Source organism: Mus caroli, unplaced genomic scaffold (assembly GCF_978045245.1).
Source record: "Mus caroli unplaced genomic scaffold, Mus_caroli_1 scaffold_4, whole genome shotgun sequence".
Taxonomy (NCBI): Eukaryota; Metazoa; Chordata; class Mammalia; order Rodentia; family Muridae; genus Mus; species Mus caroli.
In genome coordinates, this window is record NW_028227259.1 from 147202199 (window position 1) to 147222553 (window position 20355).

Genomic DNA, 20355 nt, shown 5'->3' on the forward strand with positions numbered 1-20355 from the left:
ATGAAGCCTCACGCCTAGCTAAGCTGTTGTTAACTGGTAGCTGCTGGGAACGGGGAATCAGTTTCCTTCAAGGGTATGTATGATCTCTGATAAAAAAAAAAAAAAAAAAAATATATATATATATATATAGGCAACACAAAATGGAATTAGTGGGTTTAAAAAAGAAAAACCGAAAAAAAAAAAAGACACAAAGTTGGGTGGGTAGGGAAGAGTGGGTCTGGGTGGTGGTGAGGTTGAATATGATCAAAATGCTTTGCATGAAATTCTTATATGTAAGTACACTGTAGCTGTCTTCAGACACTCCAGAAGAGGGCGCCAGATCTCGTTACGGATGGTTGTGAGCCACCATGTGGTTGCTGGGATTTGAACTCTGGACCTTCGGAAGAGCAGTCGGGTGCTCTTACCCACTGAGCCATCTCACCAGCCCATGAAATTCTTAAAGAATTCATTTAAAAAAGGAAAAAGGAAAGCTGGGAATCGTAGCACATTTAATTCCAGCACCAGAGGGCAGAGGACGGAGGGCAGATGGCAGCAGATTTCTATGCGTTGAAGATTAAGATGGTGAGCTCCAGAAGAGCCAAGGTCTCCAAAGGCTAAAACAAACCATTTTAAAGGCTATTGGGGGGGGGGGGTTCAAGACAGGGTCTCTGTCTCCCACACTGCTCTTGGGAACCACCAGCCTCTTGCCTAGAGGTTCAGTTCTAACAGCACAGAACAAGTTTCGCTCTTCTCCAGGACCTTCGCCACCAGGGCATTTCTATCCACTTGAAAGGAAGAAGAGAAAGGAAAGAAGGGGAGCAGCGGGAAGGAGAGAAAGGTGTTTCCCATAGACTGTTGCAAGGACTAATACATTTAAAGTAGAATCCTGTCCCAAGGACCGTGACCGCACGCGCCTTGGAAAAGTCATTTCCAGTCTCAGATCCAACATTTGGCAAATCGTTTGCTGTTCTGAGCCTCGCTTTTCAAATCTGCAAAACGGACGTGCGACATTCTCTTCGAGCAACGCGGTGCGCCTAAGTTCCTAGAACAATGACCAACCAACCACCCAGGACCAACGAGGTACCTCGCCGTTCGCAGACAGCAAGGCCCCGCCCACTCTCCGCCACGCGCAGGCGCACCCCCAGCGCACCTTTATGCATGCGCAGTCGACCGGAAACACCGGCGGATGCCTGCGGCGAAGAGGCGGGGCCTACGCAGCGGGCCTGCGCCGTACGCCGCCGTGCGTCGCGAGGGTGGGCGGGACCGCGCAAGCGCGCAGCCCGTCCCGGCTCTGGAGCATAAACAAGAGTGGGGACGGGATGAGGCGGCAGTTGGTCCCCGCGCAGCGAGAGGCGGCGAGCGGGGCGACCTGCCGGACCGGGCGTCGATACTGAGTGTAGCGTGCTCCCGCGGGTCGCCCGAGTCGAGCTGCGCGCGCTCCCGCCAAGGGGGGTCCGAGGCCGTCGCGCGCTCGCAGCCATGAACCTGGCGAGCCAGAGCGGAGAGGCCGGCGCCGGCCAGCTGCTGTTCGCCAACTTCAACCAGGATAACACGTAAGGCCGGGCGCGGACGCGGGGCCGGGGCAGAGGCCAGGGCTGGGTCAGGCTGAGGGGTATGGGCGGGGGGCGTGCTGAGCCCGCGCGGCCGCTCGAGCGCTGCTGCCTCCTGGGCCGGGGGAGGTGATGGAACTCGGGGTGGCCCCATCCACCTGTCCTGAGACCTGGCCTTTCGCAAAGTTGGGAAGGAACTGTGCACGCTGGTTTGCGCCTGTCACCCGGACTCGGTTTTGCGGCCATCCTGGGCATCGCCCGCCTCCCTCCCCCTTTCTATACATCTGTATCCTCAGTGCTTCTGTCGCTTTTCATGGCTTTTCTTTTTCTGTTTCTTATTTCTTCTCTGCCGACCTTTCTGGCAAGTAACTTTGGTCTCCTCCAAACAAGGACCAAACGGCAGTAGTAACCCAGGCCTTCGATCTGAGACTTTATTCTCAAGGGGTCTGGGAGCTTCAAAAGGGGGTGAGGTGGGCTATTCCTAGGGTGAAAAAGAACCTTCGTACTGGTCCACTGTTTTACCGGACTGAACTGCTGTAGTTCCCGATCTGGTTCTTCAAGGCTGCCTCGTTGGCATACCTGGAAGGTAGGTAATAGATGAGGTTTCTGATGAAGGATGGATGAGTTATGAGACTGGAAGGGAGAAGAGCCATCTTGGGAAGTGAGTAAGAGGAAGTGATGTAAGAGGAGGAGGAATGGGTCACTTGGCATCACACTAAGTAGTTGGTCGCTACTGGCACAATAGCATTAGCAAGGCAGGGACTGAGGCTTTTGTTTTTTCTCAATTAAAAGTTAGATTGGAGAACAGCAAGTACCTGTGTGTAGGGAGGTGCAACAGGTGCTCAGTTGGACCTTCAGATGATCTCAAGAAGGAGGAGCTGTCCTGAAATTGGGACCAGCCACAAATGAGACCGTGAAGTTTAGAAAGGGCTAGAGTCTGTCAGGATCTTAAAGTTGGTTAATAGTGGGATGGGGCAGGCTTGGGTTCTCATCCCCTGAGGTCGCTCTCCTGGTGTTCTTTCCGTTGTAACACACTGGGTCTTTTCTACATTAGAACAGAATGCTAAAGACACTGAGTGCAGAAGTAATAGTGGACCTGGGCACTGGAGAGATGGTTCAGTGGATAAAGCACTTGTCACACAACTCTGAGGCCCAGAGTTGGGATCCCAGCACCCATAGAAAAGCTAGGCAGCTGTCTATAATCCCAGCAGATCCCTGGCTAGGTAGATGAGCAGGGTCAGTGAGCTCTGGGGTTCAGGGAAGAGACCCTACTTTGGTAAATAAAGAGGGAGACACCTGGCCTAAACCACTGACCTCCAAACAAGTGTATGCACACTGGCAGGTGTGTACCCCTCACACGTTCAGGCTGCTAAAGATTGTGTCGTGTCCTAAAGCCAGCACAACAAAGGCTACAGGGACAACCTGTTGCAATTTGCCTGGTGAATAAGCGGGCTCCGTGCAGGTGGGAGGAAAGCATTTCTAACCAGTAGTGATTTGGCCTCTGAACCATTAGGGTTTGAGGATCACTAGGAAATTCTAATATTACTTACTTATTTTGAGACACCCTTCCCTCAGCCCTGAACCCACTAGTTTATGAAGTTAGTATTTAAAAACAAGACTTGTGTCATTTTTTGACTTGCCAAAGAGATCTAGAAACCTACGTTGGAAGGAATTGTAGGTTAGAGCTATGCAGGGAGTTCAGTGCAGTGACATGACTTAGAGCACCTGTGAACACAGGCTTGGTGACAGGCACCTTGAATCCAGTACTGGGAGGCAGAGGCAGGAGGATCTCTGAATCCAAGGCCAACCAGGTCTACAGAGCTCTGGAGTTCCAGGACAGCCAGCGCTACACAGAGGAACCCTGTGTCTCCCCCCATGACCCCCAAAAGCCAATGTCCTGCTAGCCTTGAATTCCTGATCCTCTAGCACCTTCCAAGTGGTGGAATTGCAGGTGTGTGCCACCATGCCCAGCCAGAATTTTTTGTTTGTTTGTTTTGGGGTTTTTTGGTTTGGTTTGGTTTGGTTTTTCGAGAGAGGGTTTCTTTGTGTAGCCCCGGCTGTCCTGGAACTCACTTTGTAGACCAGGCTGGCCTCAAACTCAAAATTCCTCCTGCCTCTGCCTCCCAAGTGCTAGGACTAAAGGCATGCGCCACCACTGCCCGGCCAGAATTTTTTTAAAAGGAGGAATGAGTCTGGTGGTGGCGCACACCTTTAATCCCATTGCTTGGGAGGCAGAGTCCGGAGGAATCCAAGGCCAGCCTGGTTTGCATAACAAATTCCTATATAGTCAGGACTGAATGGAGAGACCTTGTTTAAAGTGGGGGTGGGGGGGACAACATCGAAAACAAGGAGCTGGGGCATGAGGACTTGGGTTTGGCTCCTCAGCACCCATGTGAAAGCCAGTCAGGGGTTATGGGGGGACAGGGCATCTATCTGTAACTCGGGCCTGTGTAGGTGTAGGAACACTATAGTTTGATCATCCTCAGAGCCTTCTGGCTTACCCGTCTATCCAAAAGTAATTATCTCCAGGTTCATAAGAGACCTTGTCTCAGATAACAGGATGGAGTGCAGTAAAGGAAGATGCCCATCTCCTAGTCTGTAACCTCTGTGGACACATACATCTACATACAGATATGCATGAGCAGAAATACCTTAAACATATACCACATGGAATTTTATAAAGTTTTCAGCCAGGCGTTAAACCTTGTGTGGAATCCCATTTTCTGTGTTCAGGGATAAATGGGGGCCACTGTACTAGCCGGGCGTCCTGGCGCACACCTTTAATCCCAGCACTGGGGAGGCAGAGGCAGGCGGAGTTTGGGGCCAGCCTGGTCTACAAAGTGAGTTCCAGGACATTCAGGGCTACACAGAGAAAGCGGGGGGGTGGGGGATGCACCCCTCCATTCTGTAGTAATTTCAATGCCTCTTTTTAAGTGCTCAAATATTTCTTGAACTCCAAACTACATTAATCTCTAGTACTGGTGATATGGTTTCAAATATTGAGAGGTTTTTCTTTTTATGCTTATTCTAAAAGTGAGCCCAGTGTGATCTGTTCTTTACTGTTTTTGTTTCTAAAGGAGAACAATGGAAAAGGACAGGAAGAGCAGCCCATCCCGGCTGTCCATTTCCATCTGTGCTGCTTAAAGTGGCAGGCTAGTGTCGGTTGGAGCACTCTAGCTTTTCCAAGTTGAACCTAACCAGTGAATGACTGGCCTAGGGTCACTGGATTCTCACATGGACTCATCAGGACTAAGGTTTTCCAGAGGATTTTGGGAAGTCAGAGAGGTGGCTGTGCCTATTCTAAGCCTGTGTTCCCAGAGGGCTAGGATAAAGGAACCCCCACCTCCATGTTAGAAAGGGTCTAAAGGTATTAACTGCTTTCTTCCACTGAACTTCCTCCGTTGCCAGTCACCATGCTAGAAGGAAGGCACTCTCCTCTGTATTTACCTGTAAATTGAAGGGAGATTTCAGAGCCCTTGAGCCTTAACTTGTCTGCCTCCTGTCTGCTTTACAGAGCAGACAGTCGAACAGGAGGCTTGCTGTAGAAGTTACTGCAGATGACTGTAGGTGGATGATGACCCACAGAACCTGTGATACGTTCGAGGGCAACCTGGTTCCTAGCTCTGCTGTTCTGGAGGGAACATTGTTAGGCCCCTAAAAAATTGGCCAACAGAAGAGCTCTCCTTCTGATAACTCTGAAAGGCCTCAGGACTTGGGGTACAGGTCTGCAGTGGGCATGGGCTGGTTTCTCCATGAACCTGGCCTGGCTGTGGTCTTAATAGTACCCATGGGGCAGTCAGCTTCCTGTTTACAGTGGTGGCTTGTCCCACTCACCTGCATAATCAAGTGTGACCTTGTCATGGTGAAGGTAATGACAGGGGAGGGCCTTTCTGGACTGATGGCTTAGCAGCTGAGGGGCAGATCTGCTACCCATTCTCACAGTGAAGTGGAAGTCTACCATCCACTTGAGGCTCATGTTTATATATTTATTTATTTATTTATTTATTCTTTTTTTGGTTTTTCGAGACAGGGTTTCTCTGTGTAGCCCTGGCTGTCCTGGAACTCACTCTGTAGACCAGGCTGGCCTCGAACTCAGAAATCCACCTGCCTCTGCCTCCCGAGTGTTGGGACTAAAGGCATGTGCCACCACGCCCGGCTAAGGCTCATGTTTAAATTCTGTAACAGAGATTTCATTTCAAGATGGCGGTTCCTTCCCCACAGCCTCATGAAGTAGCAAAAGGATGTTGGAACAGGTTTGACTCACGGGAGGGAAGATGAGAAAGGAATATATGTATGTTCCTGAGGAGGTCATGCATGTCAGATCCCCTGTGCTGGAGTTCAGGCATGTGAGTTACCTGTTGTGAGTGCTGGGAAGAGAACTCAGGTCCTCTGTGAGAACACTTAACCCCTGAGTCATCTACTCCAGCCCAAGGAAATACAACTGTTTGTTTGCTTGTGAGTGGGTCTTTTGTAGCTCAAGGCCAGCCTGGGCCTTGAACTTCTTGTGCTATGTGGCCATGGTTGGCCTTGAACTTCAGAGCTTCCTCCTGCATTTACTCCCCAATGCCAGAGCTAAACCCAGACACTATCACACCCTTAACATGTTTATTTTTTGAGACCATCTCTATGCAGCCTCAGTTGGCCTTGAGCTGGAGCTCCTGCTCTTCCTCCCAAGTGTCCTTTCCATCCCCTTTGCAGTCAGTAAGGATAACACTGGACAGGTGGGCATGGTGGCGCACGCCTTTAGTCCCAGCACTTGGGAGGCAGAGGCAGGCAGATTTCAGAGTTCCAGGATAGCCAGGGCTACACAGAGAAACCCTGTCTCGAAAAACCAAAAAAAAAAAAAAAAAAAAAAAAGGATAACATTGGACAACCAGGGATTGAACTCAGGGCCTCTACACATACCAGCCAACTACATTCCTGGACCTTGGTTAACTTATTTATTTATATATTTATTTTGGTTTTTTTCAAGACAGGGTTTCTCTGTATAGCCCTGACTGTCCTGGAACTCACTTTGTAGACCAGGCTGGCCTCGAACTCAGAAATCTGCATGCCCCTACCTCCCAAGTGCTGGGATTAAATGCATGCGCCACCACACCCGGCTTTGGTTAACGTTTTAATAAGGCATAAACATTTATTGCTAATAGAATAAGTCTCACCTCTTTCATGGTTATGCCTTTTCCATGATTATAAATGTCTGCATTTTCTATCAAGAGAACTTTCCAAGGAGGTGTATATGTGAACCTGGTTATGGGTGTCTAATGAAATGTTACACTGACCTGGGACCAGAGGGCCAGTTATACCCAGCAGGTCCTCTGATGTGCTGCGCCCAAGTGAACTTACAGTGTCATTTAATTTACCTTCCCTGGTAGAATTTTTCTCTTCTGTTTCTTACTGACGCACAACACAGTCAGTTTGGTGTGTTTTGGCATTAAAACTTAAGGTATTTAATACTCTGGTCAGTTCCCTGTATCTAGAACATCAGAAAGATGGATGGGGAGCATCGCTGAGAGCCAAGCTCTCTGGAACCCGGAATCCACTCTCATGCTTAGACAAGGACCTCCCTAAAGCTCATTTTGTGATTTCCAAGCAAACAAGAAATGAGAAGCAGGGTGGTCTTGAGGAAAAAATAATAATAATAGTGTGGTCATGAGGAAAACCTGTCAGGGTTTTGTTGGGGGGTGGGGTATTTTTATGCTGGAGACTGAATCCAGAGCATCATCACACATGCTAACGGTTCCAGAAAATTTTGTAAATTATGGTCAGGGGGCTGGAGAGATGGCTCAAGCAGTTAAAAGCACTTGGGCTCTTGCAGAGGACCAAGATTTGGTTCCTAGGACCCACATGGTTGCTCATGAGTCCTTTTACTTATGTTTCAGGGGATCCAACATCCTGTTAGGCTGTCCTGGCTCCTGTATCTGTGTAGTGTGCATACACACATTCAGACACATTTACATAGAATTACATATGTATCTCACATGTTAAGCATCTGATGTGAGATACACAAAACCCTGAGCCCAAAAGAATTTGCAAAATTAGGCATACTGGTTCATGTCTATCCCAGCACTCGGAAGTCTGAGGCAGGGGGATTAAAGTCCCAGGCCAGCCTCATCTAGTTAGTGAGATTCTATTTCATATAAGCATAAAAACAATGTGTCCTTTGGTTTTAAGAACACAGGGAGGTTTTTGGGGGGACTGGTAAAGCGGCTCTTGTGTGCACAGGACCTGGGCTCACAGCTGCCTGTCAGTTCCATCTGCAGGATATGGCAGATCCTCACATAGATACCCATGTATAAATGAAAATCCTTCAGACCACGGGGAGATAGACAACTTAGGGATGACTTTGGTTTTACCTTCTTTGTGCTGCTTTGGTATTTTGGTTGTTTTGTTTTTACTTTGAGACAGGGACTCACTATGAGGCCAAGTTGGCTTTGAACTCCTGCTTTTACCTCCCAAGGGCCAGGGTAGTTTGTGTTTTAAATTCAGAAGTAGTCAAGGTAAGCATTTGTATACAGTAGCAAACTTTTCTTATTGTCTGGAAAATACTTTCTTGAACACCAGTTTGCCAAGCGTTCCAGCGTTCTTAGCTGCTGAGATTTTATTTCCAACCTTTCTGGAGAGTTGTTTGTTTGCTGCACCTTTTTAATTTTATTTTACATTGAGACACATCTGGCCTGGCACTTGCTGTGTAGAGCAGGCTGGATCCTTGTGTGCACCGTCACAGCCACCTGTTACTGTGTCCAGTCTCTATACCTGGGCACTCGGTTGAAAAAAACTCAGTGTAGTGACATCTTACAAAGACAAACCCTATCAGCTGGTAGAGAGCAGAGCAGCTGTGGTCCTCAGGCTTCCGTAGCACTCACAGAGCCTCTGTTCTGGAAGTGGGTGGCTTTCTTTTCCTTTCTCCCTTTTGGTGATTTGAGTCAGGGCCTCATGTAGACCAGGCTGCCTTTGAACTTGGTATATAGTCTAGGAGGACTTTGAATTTCTAGTCTTCCAGCCTCTGCCTCCCAGGTGCTGAGATTGCAGGTGTGTGCTGCCTTACCCAGGTCAGGAATGCATTCCACCTCTCTGTGGGAAGGCCAGAAACGTCAGGTGATAGCCTGATTGTTAATGTAGCCTCAGGTGTCTTCCTGGGGAACAGATACAAATTCCTCTGGTCTGCCCCTGTGCCCATGAAGATGTGTTTTCATCTTTTCCCAGCGTGAAACCAACACCAGCCCTGGTGTCTGAACCTTGTGTGTCTCCTTGCTTCTCCCTAATCCTTTGTGCTGGGGACAGCTGTGTGTGCTGCTTTCTCTTGCTTCCTTGCTCAGTCGAATTCTGGGGATAGAATTTTCTGATCAGGACTGTTCATTTGGTGTCACCAAGCCTTTGTGCTCTGAGCTTTTTAGCCAGAGCTGGGAGTTGGTGACCATGGCCCCTCAATCGTGAGCCTTTTCTATCTGAGGCAGTGGTTCCCAGCCTTTCTAGTGCTGTTACCCTTTAATACAGTTCCTCATGCTGTGGTGCTTCCCAACCGTGAGATGATTTCCATTGCACTTCATAACCGTACTTCTGCTACAGTATGGATCGTAACAAAAAAAGGGGTGGAGATCCACTGGTTAAGAGCCAATGGTCTAAGGCAACAAAGTCTTCCAATCCCAGTGCCTGCCATTCCTACCCCAGCTCCTGGCCATAGCACCCTACAAAGATGGATACCAAGCCCAAGTTGTAAGTATTGTTCAAAAGTGTAGGATGCAGTATGGCTTACTAAACTTGCAGGCCCAAAAGTGCCAAAAAAGCTGTGTGTGTCTGCAGTCACTGATTGACAGCTCTTCATTTAGGGCTCAACATGAGTTTTGTTCATTTGTTTTTACTATTTTAATCTTTCCCCAGGCTTTATGGTGGGGAGGGGTAACTGACAAACTTGAATATATTTAAGGTCTACAACTGGGTACCTTCATACACACATACATGAAATGAAGGGCCATTTGGGGCTGGGGAGATGGCTCAGAGGGTAAAAAACCATGCTATACATCTGAGGGAGAGTTCAGATGCCGTGAACACATGCCAAGCCAGGCATGGCCCATCCTCCTAAGGTTGGAAGGGAGGTGACACAGGAGTATCCTGGATGCTTGCAGACCAACTAGCCTGTACTGTGCAGTTGTGATAAGACCCCTGTCTCAATGGCTATGCCATATGCTTTACAGAATTCTGGCCTATAGCATCCTATGCCAAATCCCTTATCAGACGGTGCTGGTGGTAGAAACCCCGGTGACTGGTGGGTGAAGTGGGCACTGGTTATGCATGATTGTTGTGTATGTGCGTCAGCTCTTACTTCTGAATTTGGCTTTTTTGCAGGTCCCTAGCTGTTGGTAGTAAGTCCGGGTATAAGTTTTTCTCCCTTTCTTCTGTGGATAAGCTGGAACAGATCTATGAATGCAGTAAGTGCTTGCTTTATTTCCATTGTTAAACTAAGTAGACCTATCCTGTTGATACAGAATTGAAATGCAGTCTTCTCCGCCCAAGTCCACACAGTCCTGGGCCAGTGCTGTTCCACCCCAGCCACCCCAGGAACTGTAGCCAGGACTGACCATCTGGGTCATCTTCTAGATCTCTGGATACTGTGTATAACAAGTGTACATTTAGGGTTATGTGTTTGGGCTTTCAGGGCCTGGCATCGCACCATATATAATCTATCATTTCTCACCCCACCAATACCATTTAGACTGCATTACTGTCATAAAGGGGTCCTAGAAAACAGAACTGTTCCAGCCCCATGGAAATGCTTTCCTTTGGTCATTTTTTGATGGTGGTCTGTCTTTGGAACAGCAGAAGGGTCACATTATGGGCCTTCTGAAAAAGAAGTAGTGGCTCTCCGTAAGACTGTGGTCAGGCCTGGAACTTAATGACCATAAAACACATCATTTGGGGCTAGAGAGGTTCAGAGTACTTGTGGGCTCTTTCAGATGACCTGGATTTAGTTCCCAGAACCTGAATGGTAGCTCTCAACCATCTGTAACTCCAATACAGGAGATCTGATGCCCACTTCTGACATGTGTAGACACCAGGCACCCACATTGTAAACACTCATACAAGTGCAAGTGAAACACTCATACACATAAATGAAATAAATTAGAATAATTTTTAGAGTGCTGTGGGGGTGTAGAGGCCAGAGGCGACAAGCAGTCTTTCTCAAATACTCTGCACACTTTTGCGTTGTTGTTGTTGTTGTTGTTGTTTTCAGACAGGGTTTCTCACTGAACCTAGAGCTCGCCCACAGAGCTAGACTGGATGGTCAGTGAGCTCCAAGGTTCTGCCTGTCTGCCTCCTCACGCTGGAGTTAGACACGAGCTAAGGCACCCAGCTTTTTACATGGGTCTGGGGAGCTGAACTGAGCCTCTTGCTTGCCTGGCAACTCCTTTACCTACTGTGATGTCCCTAATCCCTAGACATTATTAAATGACAGTTTTTCTTACTACATTTTATTTATTTGGTGTGTAACCTCAAATATGCACATGCGCCACCACACAAGCATGAAGGTTAGAGGACAACTTAAAGGAGTCTGATTTTTCTTTCCTCTATTTGGGTCCCAGGTCAAACTCGGCTCTGGTAGCAGGCAGTTTTACCCAGTGAGCCATCTTGCCTGCTTTAATACTTTTAAAAAGATGGAGAGGGCCAGGCAGTGGTGGCACACACCTTTAATCCCAGCACTTGGGAGACAGAGGCAGGTGGATTTCTGAGTGAGGCCAGCCTGATCTACAGAGTGAGTTCCAGGACAGTTACCAGTACACAAAGAAACCCTGTCTTGAAAAACAAATAAACAAACAAAAAGGTTGGAGAGGCCCTCACTGGACATATGGCTCAATGAATAAAAATACTGCTCTTTGCAGAGGGCTGTGGGACAAAAACTGGGTCCCACATCCGCTCAAGGCTAGGGCTGCTGAGCAAGGCTGGACATGGGGAGTTTGACTGCATGGACCCCAGGCGGGCATTGGACTGTGAGAAGCTGTGGAATCCCGCTCTGGGGGTGAGGAAGGCACACAGTCTGTGGTCTCATGGACCTGCCAGAGTTGGGCACCGTAGACGAGCTGGTTTTGGGGTTCCTGTGCTGCACTCTCTGACATTCCAGACTCCGCTGTATGTTGTGGAAGAGCTGAGAATGGGTGGGGACCCTTGGGCGTACTCTGGGGCTAAGGGAAAAGGGTAAGAGGAGAGAGCTCTGTCAGGTTACCACGGGGAGGAGACAGTGGCTAGCTCAGCAGGCTGCTTGCTTTGGCTGGCGGCTATGGCTGGAGTACAGGGAGGCCTCTGGCTGGAGGTTAGGGGAAGACCTTTGCTCCAGCATGGTGGGTCCTGATGAGAAGAGGCAGTCCATGGTTTTAAGGCCTTTATTGTAAAAAGGCGGGGGGGGGGGGGGGAGAAAGAAGAGAAGCAGAGAGGCTGGCCATGGCCACATGGGGAGAGGGTAGAAGGAAAGGTGGAGAGGGAGAACAAGGGAGCAAGAGTAAGAGAATAAGAGGTAAAAGAGTGAGGAGGGGGCAAGCAGCTCCTTTTATAGGCTGGGGCTACCTGGCTGTTTACCACGACCCCGATAAAACTTCTCACCTAGTGCAGTGGTTCTCAGCCTTCCTAATGCTGTAGCCCTTTAATACAGTTACTCATGTTTGGTGACCCCCAACCATAACAATTAATTTGTTGCTACTTTGTAACCACAATTTTGCTACCCTTATGAATGATAATGTAAATATCTGTCTCTTATGATCTTAGATGACCCTGTGAAAGGTTTTTATGATACCCCTCCCCCAAGGGGGACGAGACCCACAGGTTAAGAGCAGCCAGTATAGAAAGATCTTTAAGTTAAAGTTAGGCACAGTGACCCATCTGTAATCCCTGTACTTGGGAGGACTGTGCTCCTGTAAGCCTGGATACAGAGTGAGACCCTGACTGAAAAACAATCAAAACTATATTAACCAATACATAAATAAAAATCCCTTCAGGTTGACAACCCTCCCTCCCTCCGTTCTCCCACCCATCTTTGGTCTGCCTCCGCTTCCCGAGTGCCGGGCACAGCAGGTTTAGAAGTTGTGTTATCAGGCTGTGCCTCTGCTCACCACTGAGCTTCCTCAGTTAGGTCAGTTAGGAGGCCCAAAGGCACAGCTGAGCTCAGTCAGGCTCCAGCACTTGATGCCATAGGTAAGAGGGTGGGAGCAGTGATCACTGCTGGAGACAGGAAGGTTAGGTGTGGGCACAGGTTGTCTTTTCTGGTTATTTTGCCTGCAAACCTATATGGACAGGGTCCCCTGGAACTGAAGTCATAGCTGGTTCTGAGCTGTCATGTGAGTACTGGGGATGGAACCCAGGTACTCTGAAGTGTGTGAGCTCTGGGGCTGCAGACCTGAGCCCTCTCCCCTGGGAGACATGCTTTACTAGCTGAGCCGTCCCTTAGTGTGTGACTGGCTTTCCCGTCAGCACAGCTCCCTGAAGTGACCCAGGTGTGACGATAGTCTGCTCCTTTTGTTGATGAGCAGTAGTCACAGCTTAACTGTTACCCCATGGGAAGATGAGCAGAGTCTAGCTCTGGACTAGTGTTTAAAAGTAAGGCCACAGTGAACACCCATGAGTGGGTTTTTTGTGTGAATGTGAATTTTCATTTCTTGAAGGTAAGTGCCCAAGAGTACACTTGTGTGGTAACTACATGTATAGGGTTGGTTTTTTTGTTTTGTTTTGTTTTTAATTTTTGGAAGCAGGTGGGGCAGAATGATCAGGGGGGGTTCAGGTTCATGCTTAGCTAAAGAGAGTTTTAAGTCCCAGCTAGGTTACTTCTGCAGCAACAAAACAGACAAGAGACAGCCTATCTGTGGACACACTTCCTGGGTGGCTGTGCCTCATTTACCAGTGATAAAAGGCGGTGTGAATATTGATGGTGCTATGCACCTTTCCTCTCAGGTATGTGCGATCCTGTCTCATACTTAATTTGGGTTTCCTTGGTGTTGTTGACTAGAGTCTACGTAACTCTGGCTAGAACTCTTTGTGTAGACTGAGCTGGTCTCAAACTCAGAGATCTGCCTTTTAGTGCCCAGATAGTTAGTGCCCTGTTAGTGTCCACTAAATCTGGCTTTGCTTGTGATTTCTGAGATATGCTAGTCTCATTCCTATTTTCCAAGGGCTGAGGTTTCAGTTTAGTGTCAAGCACTTTTTGGCGTCTAGCCCCCAACCCTCTGGTTTTTGCCCACTCTTCTTTGGGTTAAGATTAGTCTCAGCCTAGGGTGTCCTTGAACTTACTTTGTAGTCAAAGATGGCCCTAACTTGCGTAAATTGAAGTGGTGTTAAGTCTTGCAGACTATTCTGATTGTTGAAGAAGAGTGGCAGGTGCCTCCTGACAGCTGCCCAGAAGAAACCCAAGCGTGCAGCTGGGGACTCTGGAAACAGACAGATAACTAGTACCCAGTTAGGAGGACACTGAGGCTTTCATCTTAGAATTCCAGAGTCCTGGAAACCAGGAGGGTATTGCAAGAAATATTAGAAAAGAACCCGGCATTTTCCTACCCTAGTGCCAGCAACTCTCAGCCTCCCGCTGCCTGGCCAGTCACTCACTGGCGAGCAATGGCCAATCTGTTTTTATCTTGTGGAGACTCTGACCCAGAACTCCACAATCTCTCTACCCAGCTCTCTAGGTTCCCACTGGCGGGTCGTTACCATGCCAACCCCATGCTTCAAATCCCCCATGGCCTTTGTGGTGCACATCTGGCACAACCCATGCTTTCTTTACTGAACCCAGACAAGCCACTGCGTGAAGGAAAGCGCAACACAAACTTAGTTGAGAAACAGTGGTAACTCAGTCTCTGGGCAACGAAAACCTAATCTTGTAGCCTTGTTTAAATCTGATTCCTCTGCTGGCAAATCCTTGCGGATCCACCACGATACTGGGAAACTCTAGCAGCTACATTTTACCGCTCTGCTGTCCTTTTCCAAAAAGGCCTAACTCCTTCTCTTCCTCCACCTCCTCACCCAGTGGTTGGCTCCTTTATTAGGGGATTGGTTCACAAGAACAGCACCAAGCCCATCCACAACACTACCCTCTTTCTGATCTAATAAAAAACAAAACCTTTCTCTCAATCTAGAGCACAGCTATTACCATTTTGTAATTTGTAAGGTATAGATAGACCTAACACCCAGTCCATCAGGTTTGTCAATAAGATAGAACATTGTCATCTATCCTAAATTAAAAGACTTATTCTACATCTGACTTACGCCTTGGCTTTAGATTGTAAGCCATCTGAAAGACATCCTATCAAATCTATATCATATTTCTCAGTGCTAAACAGCTTTGGTTGGCTATGAGACTACCAGTCTTCAACCTCGTCAGAAATCCAAGAACTTGAAATATTACTTGAAAATATGAGAAGCACAAAATATAGCTTCCAAAACTTACCCAATTTATAGAGAGCACTGATCACCTGGACAGTCCCTTATACTTGCCGGAGCATTCGTCTTCAGCCTCTGGCCCACGATCATCTGACAGACTTAAGAGATACAGGAATATTAAGGACTAGCCTACTCTGTCCCGGCAGAACTGAGCTGTCCTAACCAGTAAATTGGGTCCTTTCAAGAACAGTATGGGTCTGCAGGAGAGATAGGCAATTTTCTGCCAAGTGGTGACCTAGCCACAAATGTACAGCCTTACCTGGAGGTAATAAACTCAGTTGCTTCTCTGAATCCATGGATGGGAAGCTGTTAGGAACAGATTTGTCTCAACAGCAAGTGAATAAATAACATTAACTGTCACATTCTGCATTTCTGATGGTTTTGGAAACCAGCTATATAAAGTAATCTGGACTGCTCTCCATTAACTACAACCAGCTATTTCTATTTTTGAAAAACCCTAACAATAAACTCAGAGCCATGAATTTGCTATTTGGCGCTTAACTCACAGGCTTAATCATCTCAGATCATTTATAATAACAGTTACAGAAAGACTGGGTATAATACCTGTACTTTTAAATTTTTCGTATCAATAGAAAAAATTTATACCAATGAAAACCTTGGTTTTGCATCAAAATAAATTCTGTACCAAAGTGAGGAACTATGACTTCAACTTAGTAACAATTAAAAAGATTTCTACAAAATGAGATGATGGCTATGCAGTCAATTCTAGCTATTCCTCCCTGTTCCAATTACAACCATTCCTACATTCCCTAGAAAGACAACCTATAATAACCACCTCCAGCCCCAAAGCCCAGGGAACTGGGGCGACGACTCTTCATAACTTCTTCAAGCTGAATATGGGCAGTGAGATATTTTTAGGGGTGGGGAGGGTAGGGAAAATAGAGTTGGTTGGCCTTAAGAAGGCCACACTAACGATTGATTTAGTCTCTGATGTCAGTGTCTTGACTGGATCCAACTGAAAGTCCAAGACATCTTGAGTTCAAGTAGAAACTCATCAAGGCTGTATATTCTGTAGTATACAAATCTCAAAACAATTTTTTAGCACCATCAAGATAACCTCTTTGTTTGATTCTGTTCTTCAGGGGGTCTCCCTCTATCAAATCTGATCCACAGAACTCTGGAAGGTGTAAATACCTTAATCACCTTTTCCAGAAACTCAAAGACAAAACCTTTTTCCCAAATCAGCAGATCCTTGAACCAGTAATCAGAAAACCCTTTAGACCTCTCTCCCAGAGGAATAATATAACCACAAAACTCAAAATCACACCCATTTTGAAAATCAAAACAATCTAAAACAAATGAAGTAAACTAAGATACTGTATGTGCCCATACTAGGCCTTTCCTATCCTGCCAAGCGGGAAAAGATCACTCAAGATTCCTGTGGAGCCCATTTTAGCAGAATATGAGCTTCCTGTGGCTAGTTAATCTATACCATCTTTCCGTTTAGCTCTCTGCCCAGAGCCACAGACATATTATATTAATACCTGTATGATCTCTGTCTGTTGAACTCTACCTGGAGCCACAGACATAGATAATACTACCTGTTCAAAGTAGGCAATGATTATCCCTGCACTTTCTACTCTGGAGTCACTGACTAATATTCCCTATCCTAGTTCAAATTAAAACAATCCAAAACAAAGTAAACTAAAATACTGTATGTGCCTATTTTTGGGCCTCTTCTATTTTGCTGTGCAGGATAATAACCCAGAATTCCCATGGAGCCCATGTTAGAAGTTTAGTATCCTGTGAGACATATTAGAGCAATATACCTTTATACGATCTTAACACAATTGATTCACACTTCTCTCTGTACCTGCTATAAGCAGGTAGCTAGTCAAAGCAGGATTTAAACCTAGAACGCATGTGGAGCCCACTTTAGACAGAATGTGAGTATCCTGTTAAGACGTGTTAGAGCAGTGTATCCTTACACCATCTTTCTGTTAGGCTCTCTGCCTAGAGCAGCCATCTTGTTATACCATCTATCTGTTCAGGTCTCTGCCTGGAGCCACAGACATTTATTTTATTAATACCTGTTCACTGCCCTCTCTACTTGAAGTCAGTGACTAATTTTCCCTATCCTAGTTCCAAACTGCAGGCGAAGTTCCCCATGTGATTCAGACAAAATCTGTATATCTATCCTAAAAGCAAATAATCCCAATGAATAAAACTCTCAATGAATAATAACTCTCAAGCTAATAATCTTACATTTCTAGTGGATTCTTGCCCAACACGTTGGTTCACCACCTGTTGCGGAAAGTGGTAAAAAAAGATTGAACCTTATATTTATATTTGAGAGAAAGGTTTTGTTTTTTACTAGAACAGAAAGGGAAAAGTGTTGTGGGTGGGCCTGGTGCTGTTCTTGTGAACCAATCCCCTAATGAATAAAGGAGCCAACCACTGGGCGAGTAGGCGGGACTTGTGGGTTGTAGGGGGGATGAGAGGGAGCAGGAGAGAGTAGGAACGGACAGCAGAGGGTAAGATGTAGCTGCTAGAGTTTCCCGGTATGGGCTTACAAGATTAGGCTTTAGTTGTTGTGCTCGGAGGTTGAGTTACCATCGTTTCTCAACTAAGTTTGTGTTGCGTTTTCCTTCATGCGGCAGCTTGTCTGGGTTCAAGAGAGAAAGGTATGGCGACAAAGCGTGGGTTTTCTAGATGTGAACCACAAACGCCATGGGGGATTTGAAGCACAGGGAGGGCATGGTAGTGACCTGCCAGTGGGGAACCTAGTGATCTGGGTGGAGACATCTATATTAGTCAGGATTCTCTAGAGTCATAGAATATAGTAGTATATATGTAGACTCTCTATAGTAAAGAAATTTGTTGATGACTTACAGTCTGCCGTCCAACTCCCAACAATGGTCAGCAGCAGCTGTGAATGGAAGTCCAAGGATCTAGCAGTTGCTCAGTTCCACATGGCAAGCAGTTGAAGGAGAGCCTTCCTTCTTCCAATGTCCTCATGTAGGTCTCCAGCAGAAGTGTAACCCAGATTAGAGGTGTGTGCCTCCACACCTTTACTCCCAGATGACCTTGAACCTGGAGATCTCCCTGTCTTAATCTTCAGGAATTCTTAGCCACTATTCCTCAAGATCTCCATACCAAGATCCAAGCCAGAAACTTCTATCTCCCAGCCTCCAGATTAGGATCACTAGTGAGTTCATTCCAGATATAGTCAAGTTGACAACCAGGAATAGCCACTACAATTCACCCCTTGTCAACTTGACATAAATAATATGTCCACATGAAACAACAAAGTTGTGAATATGCCTAACATGATATAACTATTCCTCGTACAATCGCAAACACATTTGTAAATTTGTAAATTTTAAGTTGAGACACTGAAAGTATGTTCTCAAGGCAATATCCCTTGAGAACATACTTTCAGTGTCTCAACTTAAAAATACCAATTGATGCTAAAGAAATTGGAAGAAAGATAAATCTGTTCATTAGCAAAATAAGACAGAAGCATTCATATTACTTTATAATCTTCATTTCTACAACTGGTTACGTGGCCTTAATTGGTATTTTTAACTACCTTCCTCTACTACCCATTCTGTATTTCTTTCACCCTCAGCCAGCACCTCAGCAGGTCTTGGCTCTTTTCCTGGAGGATTGACCCATACCTTCATTCCTGATGGGTCTGCATCCTTTGTCATCCTGCTTGGATTAGGCTGTTGTAGTCCCCCCCCCCCCCCCCCCCCCCCCCGGGGAGCTCCAGCCAGAGAGTCTCCAGGAGATAAAACAGGTCGGCCATTGCCTGCCAGTGCTTGGTTGGCCAGGCAGGCCTCCAGAGCAGAGGCACAAGCTTGGAAACATGCCCCCTCTATCTTTTTTAATATTTGCCATAACAGGAGGGTAGAAGGCCCCTTCCTGATGGAGGTCAAGTGCTGCAGGTGCTCTTGACTGCACGGTAAACCTTGGTTGTTACTGCCTCAGAGACGATTACCCACTGGGAGAGAGTGGTCACCTACAGAGATGCGCACCCTGGTCTTGACCCCTGTGTCCTGCTTCCTCCTAGACATTAGTCTTGTATATTCTCACAGTCACCATATTCCTGGCCCCTCAGTGTCCTCTAGCCTCACTGAGATGGGACTGGACAGACATAACCCAGTGATGTCAGGTGAGGGCCAGCATTCCTGACATCTGAAGCAGAACTCCTCCTACAGAAGGGTGGCTCAACTCAGGAAAAGGCTCCCTTGGCTTTTACCACCAGTGGCTAAAGTGTGATCACGTGTCTAGTGAGTGGAGCACCTCACCCGTGCTGTTCGGGTCTGATGTCACTGTCAGTAGCTGTGTGGGGATCATGGTTCTCCCTATGTTGGGAGGCTTGCTGTGTAGAGTGCAAAGGAATGCCAGAGCCCGGTCCTCATTTGCCTCTGAACTTTCTGACTGGCGCTGGTGGGAACAGAGTATGATGTCTCCATAGCATCTTGTAAGTGTGGGAAAGTAGCCTGGTAACTTCTGTGTCCCCTTGGTGAGCTTTGTGTTTTCTTTACCTCCCCTCCCCTCCCCTCCCTTTCTTACTTTTTGATTTTTTTTGTAACAGGGTTTCTGGTGTAGCTCTGGCTATTCTGCAACTCACCCATAGTTGACCAGGCTGGCCTAAAACTCTGAGATCTGTCTACCTCTGCCTCCCGAGTGCTGGGATTAAAGACGTGTACTAATATGCCTGCCACTTTAAATTTGTATTGACTTATATTTAGAGACAGGGTCTTGCAGTGTAATCCTAACTGCCCTGGAACTAATAAGGATCTGCCTGCTTCTGCTTCCCTGGTGCTAGGATCAAGGCATGTACCTCCCAGTGTGAATTTGGATTCTTAAAAATAGATGCTGAAGCAGACAAAGAACATTACAGTTAATACTTATAAATTTGTGGGTTTTGATTTGTGCGTGCATACACATGTTCGAGCATGGGTGGGAGGTCTTGGAACCTGTTCCGTCCTTCCACCTTTTTGTGGTTTGTGAAGCTTGAACTAGTCTCTGGACTAGTAGAGCCATTCCCTGCTGAGCTCTCTAGGCGGTTCCAAGTTAATCCTCCACCCAGAAACTATGGGTAAATCTGCCCCTACAGTGCTGACCACCTCTCCTCACATAGGGCCGGTGTCCTGGAAAACCAGTTCATCGATGAGTGAATGTCAAGGTGGTCTATCACTCTCTGCAAGAAGAGTGCAGAATCTGACTTGGTGACTCCTAGCAGACCATCATGAAATCAAGTCTTTGCTATCAGCCCTTGTTGTTTTATCAGAAGAATGAGCCAGGGCAGGTCCTGGGGAGCAGGAGCAACCACTAATAGTTCTGTAAAGCAAACAACACATAGAAGCTTTGCCCAGCAGCAGTTAGGTCTTTCCTAACAGTGCTGCTGCGATTCAGACTTGTTACCTCCATGTGTAAGACAGGT

At 47.0% G+C, this 20355-nt stretch overlaps 1 protein-coding gene across 1 annotated transcript in view; it reads left to right on the forward strand.

Annotated features, from left to right (window-relative positions):
* Positions 1 to 1237: 1237 nt before the first annotated feature.
* The window catches only part of Wipi2 (WD repeat domain, phosphoinositide interacting 2), a 39372-nt gene continuing 20254 nt past the window's right edge, over positions 1238 to 20355 (forward strand). The window contains exons 1-2 of the mRNA XM_021162403.3: positions 1238 to 1532; positions 9873 to 9955. Coding sequence (XP_021018062.1) covers positions 1459 to 1532; positions 9873 to 9955 — 157 coding nt within the window. The 5' untranslated portion in view covers positions 1238 to 1458. The remainder of the gene's footprint in view (positions 1533 to 9872; positions 9956 to 20355) is intronic.